At 38.9% G+C, this 8562-nt stretch overlaps 1 protein-coding gene across 1 annotated transcript; it reads left to right on the top strand.

Annotated features, from left to right (window-relative positions):
• Nucleotides 1-2600: 2600 nt before the first annotated feature.
• LOC118657567 (olfactory receptor 24) lies at nucleotides 2601-3539 on the top strand. The gene has a single exon (XM_036311683.1). It carries the CDS (start codon nucleotides 2601-2603, stop codon nucleotides 3537-3539), a length of 939 nt encoding a protein of 312 aa, XP_036167576.1.
• The last annotated feature ends 5023 nt before the right edge of the window (nucleotides 3540-8562 follow it).

The following is an 8562-nucleotide window of genomic DNA, read 5'->3' as shown; positions in this document are numbered from 1 at the left end:
TGGTAGAATTCACTAGTGAAGTCATCTGGTCTTTGATTTTTACTTTTTGGGAGAATTTTGATGACTGTTTCAATTTCCTTACTGTTGATTTGTCTATTTAGATTTTCCAGTTCTTCATGATTCAGTCTAGAAAGGTAATATATTTTTAACAACTTCTCAATTTATGTTAGGTTATTGAATTTGATGGCATGTAGCCTCTCATAGTATTCTTGTATAGTCCTTGGTATTTCTGTGATGTCTACTGTAACCTCTTCTCTTTCACTTCTGATTTTGTTTGCCTTTTCTCTTTTTTCTTTCATTAGTTTAGCTAGAGTTTTTCAATGTCGTCAATCTTTTTTTAAAAGAATAATTTATTAAGTTTTAGAGAGAGAGGAAGGGAGAGGGAGAAACATTGGTGTGAGAGGATAACATCGATTGGCTGCCTCCTGCACACGCGCTACAGGCATGTGACCTGACTGGGAATTGAACCAGCAACCCTTAGTGCCCTGGAAGATACCTAATCAGTTGAGCCACACTGAGCAGGACAATTTTATCAATCTTTTAAAGAACCAGCTGCTTTTTTTTTTTTTTTTTTTCTGTTTGCCTCTTTGTTCCCTATTTTTTATATTATTCTCTAATTTTTATTTTTCTCATTTTTGGCTTTATTTTTTTCTAGTTCTTTAAGGTGAAATGTTTGGTTGTTAACTTGAGATAGGCCCCTATGGATATAAGCTTCCCTTTTATTACTGTTTTTGTTGTATCCTCCAATTTTTGATATGCTATACTGTCATTCTCATTTGTTTCTATGTATCTTTTTATCGCTTTGACCCGGTCATTGTTTAGTAGTATGTTAGTTAAGTTCCACATCTTTGTATTTTTTCCTCACTTTATATTTTTTAATTTATTCCCCCCCCCCCCTAATCCTCAGGATATTTTGAAAGAGAGTGAGAAAGATGTGAGAGAGAAACATCAATCGGCCGCCTCCTGTACGTGCCCCATCCGGGGATCAAACCCACAACCCAGGAATGTGCCCTGACTAGGAGCCAAACCTGCAACCTTTTGGTGCACGGATGACACGCCCACCACTGAGCAGCCCGGACAGAGCTCCCTGCTCTATCTTTGCAGTTGACTTACAATTTCAAAGCATTGTGGTGGGGGAATATGCTTGGTATGATTTTAATCTGAAATCTATGGAGGCTGGTTTTGTGTCACAACATATGGTCTACTCTTGAGATGGGTTCCATGCACACTGGAGAAGAATATGCATCTTGGTGTTCTGGGATGAAAAGCTCTGTAAATATCGATTATGTCCATTTGATCTAATGTATCACTTTAGGCGAATATTTTCTTATTGGTTTTCTGTTTGGATGATCTATCCACATCTGCCCATGGACTCTCTAATAATTTACTGTAGTGCTCAAAACAAGCTGGTTAACTGTATTACTCAAATGTTCAATACCCTTACAAACATTCTGCCTTCTTGATCTATTACTAAAAATGATATAATAAAATCTCTTCATATGGCGTGGTTTATAATTTTTTCCTATACTTCTGTTAGTTTGTTTTCCTTTTTGTAGCATAAGTCTATGTAAAATGCATATTAGTAGCTCTTCCCCCCCCCCCTTTAAATGAATTTTTCCTTTGTTATTACATAATGACTTCTTTTTCCCTTTTAATGCCTTTTGCCTTAAGTATTTTTTACCTGATATGAATAAGATATCCAACTTCCCTTTGGTTAGCTTTCTAGGTATAGCTTTACCATTCTTTTATGTCATTATAGTTTAGGTGCATCTCTTGCATGTGTGAGACGTTAGGATTTGTTTTTTTGGGTTTGTTTGTTTTTTTGTCCGTTCTGAGAGTCTCTGTTTTTAATGACTTGAGACATTTAGACAATTGTTGTAGTTACTCCTATAATTTGTGGTTTTTATTTGCTTCTTATGTCTTCTTTACTGAAAGTGGTTTGATTAAAATCCCTTTATTTCTGTTGCGCCCCTATTACAATTTAGAAGTCATATGTTTTGTACCCATTATTTTCAGCGGTTACACCTAAGCTTTAATCATGTATGCTTAAATAGAAAGTGCAAAATATTCACTATCTCTATTATTTTGCAACTCAATGCAAGAATCTTACAACTTTTATTCTATTCCCCTCCTCGTCTTAATATAATTTCTGCCTCATATTTTGATATATCTTGTTTACATGCACAGTCTCACTACAATTATTAACTATTTTGAAACTCAATGGTTTGCTTAAATTTTTCTACAGATATACCAGTTTCTTGACTGCTCGTTGCTTCTTGGATATCACTCTTGTCTGGATTTAATTGGTTTTATCCTAAAGTAAATCTTTACTAGTTTTTATCTTCAGCAAGGTTTCTTGCATGATACACTCTCTCAATCTTTGTCTGAAACAGGAATGTTTAGGGAAGCATCTTGGAACCACGTTTTGACGTATGAGTTGCTTTAAACACTTCATCCATAGTCTACGATGCAACAAATACATAAATTGATATAATTAACCAAGATGGGCAATTGGGTGTAATCTCATCTAATTTTCCAAAATCATCTCTATAGCGTTCACCTAACTTCCCCCTTTCAATACTTCCAGAGGAATTATACCCATGGAACCAAGGAACCAAACCAGTATATCCGAATTCATCCTTCTAGGACTTTCAGAAAAGACAGAAATAGAGCCTCTCCTCTTTGCTCTGTTCCTTGGCATGTATGTGATCACGGTCGTGGGGAACCTGTTGATCATCCTGGCCATCAACTCAGACTCCCACCTCCACACTCCCATGTACTTCTTCTTAGCCAACTTGTCCTTGGTTGATTTTGGCCTGGCCACCAACACTGTCCCCAAGATGCTGGTGAACATTCAAACTAAGAGCAAATTTATCTCCTATCCTTGCTGCCTGACCCAAATGTACTTTTTCCATTTTTTTGGCATCGTTGACAGTGTCTTAATTGCAGTGATGGCTTATGACAGGTTTGTGGCTATATGTCACCCCTTACACTATGCCACCATCATGAGCCCGCGCCTTTGTGGCCTGCTGGCTGGTGGTCCGTGGGTGTTTTCCTACTTTATCTCTCTCACACACATCCTCCTGATGGTGCACCTGGTTTTCTGTGGCAACAAGATTCCTCACTACTTCTGTGACCTCAAGCCCCTTCTCAGACTTTCTTGCACTGACACTTCTGTGAACAAGATCTTTGTGCTCATTGTGGCCGGGATGGTGATAGCCACACCTTTCATCTGCATCCTGGCTTCCTATGCTCGCATCATAGTGGCCATCATGCAGGTTCCCTCGGCAGGTGGCAGGAAGAAAGCCTTTTCCACCTGCAGCTCCCACCTGTCTGTGGTTGCCCTCTTTTATGGGACTACCATAGGGGTCTATTTGTGTCCTTCATCAGTCCGCACAGCTGTCAAGGAGAAAGCCTCTGCTGTAATGTACACTGTAGTCACCCCCATGCTGAACCCCTTTATCTACAGCCTGAGAAACAGAGACATAAACGGGGCACTGAGGAAGCTCATCAATAGAAAAATTACCTCATCTTCCTAACCACCAGGACATCTGGGAGTTTCTGGGTAATAAGATGCAAACATCTGGATTCTTGGGCAAAAATCTGGAATTTTTGAGTTGGGAGAGTAACCACTTTGAATTTTAAATTGCAGAAGATTAAAAGGAAACCTCAAGATGACCCTGTCACTATTTTCCCAATTAGTGAGACCAATAAGCGTCCTTTTGTGTATGTCTTATGCTATATTTCCAGAAGAATCAGTCTAGTTCTCCCAGATTGGATTTACCATGGTTCAGAATCCATTTAGCACTCAGCAAATGCTATTGGGTACCTATTATGAGCTTGATGTAGGTGCTGGCCATCGTGTGATGAGCAGGAGAGACACATGACCTATAGCTTGGAAGATCCCAATAATTGAGTGTGGAAGAAGACATTAGATGGAATCTTATATAATAAAAGGCTAATATGCAAATTGAGTGAACGGCAGAACTACCGGTCACTATGACATGCACTGACCACCAGGGGGCAGACGCTCAATGCAGGAGCTGCCTCCTGGTGGTCAGTGCACTTCCCCAGGTGGAGCACCGCTCAGAAGCCAGGCTCATGGCTGGTAAGTGCAGCGGCGGTGGCGGGAGCCTCACCCGCCTCAGAGGCAGGTGGACATCCCCTGAGGGGTCCAGGACTGAGAGAGGGTGCAGGCTGGGCTGAGGGATCCCCCCTACACCCCAGTGCACAAATGTCATGCACCGGGCCTCTAGTTATAATAGAATGGAATATATACATGAAGGAAAGGATAGAATGTAGCAGGAACACTTGAGAGAATCTGGAAGGGGGGAGGGAGGGAACCACCACCTGATGGCACATAACTTCATAGGCAAGGATAGGAAGGGTGATACCAATCTACTGAGTCTTGATTCTCTAAATCAGAGGGAAGCTGAGGCATGTCTCAATCACTACATATTTGTGTGGGATGCATTTAAGTAGTAGCACTGCTTATGACAGAAACGAGAGCTATTCATTTTGAGTACATCTTGTGCCACACACCATTTTAGGTTTCTTTGCACTAGTTTCATTTCCTTATTCTAAAGTCCCCGTGAAGGCAATAAATTATACTTATGTCTATTGTGAAGTAATCCTCATACTCATATGGATATTTACAACTAAAATGGAAAGTGCAGTGACTTTCAATGAGGTCAGAAATTTTCAAATGGTGCTAAGAAGGTGACATCATCTTAAGCAGAATAATCATATATTTAATTTACTTATGCTTAATATACTTTATAATATGCTTTAATATACTTTCCTTCCTGGGAGGATTACATTAGACTTTCTCAGTTAAACAATGAGAACTCCAGACCTGGCCCTGTTGTTGGTTTAAAAAAAAAACTCCACAAAGCTTTCTGGTGGATATTCTGGTGACTAAAATCCAGAATCTAAGAGTATTGGTGCTTGCCATGGGTACCCACCCCATGATTATGGTAAGAGATTTTTATTGGGTGAAAGCTGACCAGGTAAGTTCCCTGGTCTCCTGCCAGATGCCTGCAAGTAGTTAATGTGCTGACAGGAGAGGGTTGGAATGGCCAGAGGCCTGGAAAACTATTCGAATTTGGGGGCTCACAGAATTTTGGGAAAACCTTTCTCTCTTATCCAGTTCTTTAGCTCCCTCCCTCCTCTGTGCAATGACAGATGCCTAGTGCTAATAAAAATCTCTTAAGATTCTGTCAGCCAAACTATTTCTGTCTGGTTTAGTGTTAAGAAGTTAAGGCCGCAACTCCAGAAGAGGTTTGTCCTGGTAGCCTTTACAATATCAACTTCCAATATTTGTTGGCATCAACGAATATTTGATTCACTCACTCATTCAATCATTCATTCAACAAATATTTGCCAGTGTCTACTCTATGCAAGTTATTGTTTTAAGCGCTGGCAATAGAGCAGTAAGCAAAAGAATAAAGTAGTCATTTTCTGTGACTACAAAGTTTTAGTACAAGGAAGTTTTTTTGGGGGGGTGGGGTGGGGGTGGAACTACTCTGTATCCTGATATCAGAGCAATGACTTTGAAGGTGCCAAAAAATTTAAATAGTGTTCTATCTCCCCATATCCCATAAAAATATACGTGGAATAAAATTCCAAGTACTATACACCATAAGAAAGATGATTTTACTGATATCAGTTTAAAACATAAAATTAAACAATAGAAAACAAAGCAAGCATTCCCAGTCCAGCAGGAAAAACAACAATATTAAAAATAGCTATAATTAAAATATAAATATGAATATAAATACCTTTAAATGTGAAAATAATTACCAATGGTGAGAAGGACTTCAAAGGCATCAGGGAGGATGATGTGAGAGAAACAGATGGAAGGTATTTTATTTTTATTTTTAAAAAAATTTTTTTATTGATTTCAGAGAGGAAGGGAGAGGGTAAGAGAGATAGAAACATCAATGATGAGAGAGAATCATTGATCGGCTGCCTCCTGCATGCCCCTACTGGGGATCGAGCCCACAACCCAGGCATGTGCCCTTGGCCGGAATTGAATTTGGGACCCTTCAGTCCACAGGCCGACGCTCTATCCACTGAGCCAAACCAGCTAGGGCAGGTGGAAGATATTTTAATCTGGGGATTTCTGAGGGCAGTCAGTCTCTGTTACGGTAACTTCTGAGTTGATTCACTCACTCATTCAATCATTCATACCAAGAAGGACATATTCCTGGGAAGGAGGTGACAAGAAGGGAACTGCACAAGCAAAGTCAGGAACAGTATTTAATACGTTTTAAAGAGTTGTCTATGTTTTTAATATGTATATTTAGATTTGATCCTTTCTTAAACTTGGAACAAAATCTTGCAAGCATTTTAAATCCAATGTATAACTCAGGTTAAAAGAACCAGCAGTTCAGCAAAAGAGAAAAATCAATAAAACAAAACGGCAACCAACAAAATGGGAGAAGATATTTCAAAAAATACCACTGATAATGGGAAGACATACAAAATATATAAAGAACTCGTACAACTCAACAGCAGAAAAACAAACAACCCAATTAAAAAGTGGGCAGAAGACCTGAATAGACACTTCTCTAAAGAGGACATACAGATGGCCAATAGACATATAAAAAGTTGTTGATCATCACTAATCATCAGAGAAATGCAAATCAAAACCACAATGAGATACTACTTGTCAGAATGGCTATCATAAATAAATCAACAAATAGCAAGTGTTAATGGAGATGTGGAGAAAAGGGGACCCTAGTGCGCTGTGGGTGGGGAGGCAGATTGGTATAACCACTAAGCAAAACAATGTGAAAGTGCCTAAAAAAAATTAAAAATAAAATTGCTTTATGGCCCAGCAATTTCACTTGTAGGCATATATCTGAAGAAACCCAAAACACTAATATAGGCACTCCCGTGTTCATTGCAGCGTTATTTACAATAGCCAAGATATGAAAGCAAACCAAATGCCCATCAATAGATGAGTAGATTAAAAAAGCCATGGTACATGTATACAAAGGAATACTTCTCAGACATAAAAATGAATGAAATCTTCTCCTTTGCTATGGCATGGATGGACTTAGAGAGGAAATCATGCTAAGTGAAATAAGTCAGACAGAGGAAGACAAATACAATGATGATTTCACTTATATGTAGAATCTAAAGGACAAACTAGAAACAGACTCATAGATGCAGACAACAGACTGACAGTTGACAGAGGGGAGGGGGCTGGGGACTGGGTGAAAAAGGGGAAGGGATTAAGGAGTACAAATTGAGTAGTTATAGAATAGTCATGGAGATGTGAATGACAGCTTAGGAAATATAGTCAATGATATTATAATAACTATGTATGGGGCCAGGTGGGTACTTTAAATATCAGGGGGGACCACTTTATAAAATATATGATTATCTAAGCACAATGCTATGCCCCTGAAACTAACAGAGGATAATATTGAACACATTAAAAATCATTAAAAAACATTTCATATAATACTGGTGATGATGAACTCCTTTAGCTATTTCTTGTCTGGGAAGCTCTTTATCTGTCCTTTGATTCTACATGATAGCTTTGCAGGGTAGAGTAATCTTGGTTCAGACAGTTCCATCACTTCCTTGCTATATGACCTTAGGCCATTATCTTGTATCTTCTGCACCTCAGTTTCCATATTTGTGAAATGAGGTAATAATAGTACCTGCCTCGCAGCTTTGGGTAAGTAATAAAGAAGGTTATTATGTGTAAAGTTATAAGAACAGTGCTGGACACTTAGTAGTTACATGGGCAGCAAATTATAACCATTATTATCATTATTGTCATTATTATTATTATGTACTTTTCTGTGATCACTTGAAATTTGTGTTTACTAAACAGTGAAGCATTGTAACACATGAAATGCAATAATTTTAATTGCCAAACGTAAACATTACTTCATATATGAACTTCAAATATACATTACTTCAAATATAAATATCATTTAAATAAAAATATTTTTTCATTATTTTAATTTATTTTTGAGTTTGTTGAACTGTAATTGGGAAATAACATTGTAAGATATTTAAAATTCATTCTTTTAAAATTGTTCCTTGTTTTAAAATTAAAGATAATATTAATTTTATCTTTAATCGGATGGGATGGCAATATGTTTTGAAAGAATAAAAAACAAGATTTTTCATTAGTGATGTGACTTAGTGGTTTCCTAAACTGTACTGTCTGCAGATATTTCCTTTTTATTAAAATTCACATAGTTACCAAAAAATCTATATATATAAAAGGCTAAGCGACTGGCTGACCAACTGTTAGGTATGATGTGCACTCACCACCAGGGGGCAGACACTCAACGCAGAAGCTGCGGAGGGACAGCAACTTTGCAGAGTGCCCTCTCACACTCCAGGACCCCTCAGGTGATGTCGGACTGCGGGTTTTGGCCCGATCCCCGCAGGCCAGGCCAAGGAACCCCACCTGCCAGAGGGACCCCACTCACTCCACAGATGCCCTTTGAGCCTCGGCACCACCCCAGGGGCAGCTGGCCGGAGAGAGACCATGGGAGGTTGACTCCAGGGTGTGTCAGGCCCATCTCGCCC

The sequence above is a fragment of the Myotis myotis genome, unplaced genomic scaffold (assembly GCF_014108235.1).
Source record: "Myotis myotis isolate mMyoMyo1 unplaced genomic scaffold, mMyoMyo1.p scaffold_m19_p_6, whole genome shotgun sequence".
NCBI lineage: Eukaryota > Metazoa > Chordata > Mammalia > Chiroptera > Vespertilionidae > Myotis > Myotis myotis.
The sequence above is the reverse complement of the archived record's forward strand: the minus strand, read 5'-3'. Positions and strand labels throughout refer to the sequence as shown.

Coding starts and splice junctions, on each gene's coding strand:
- LOC118657567 (XM_036311683.1), top strand. CDS start 2,601: ATGGAACCAAGGAACCAAACCAGTATATCCGAATTCATCCTTCTAGGA.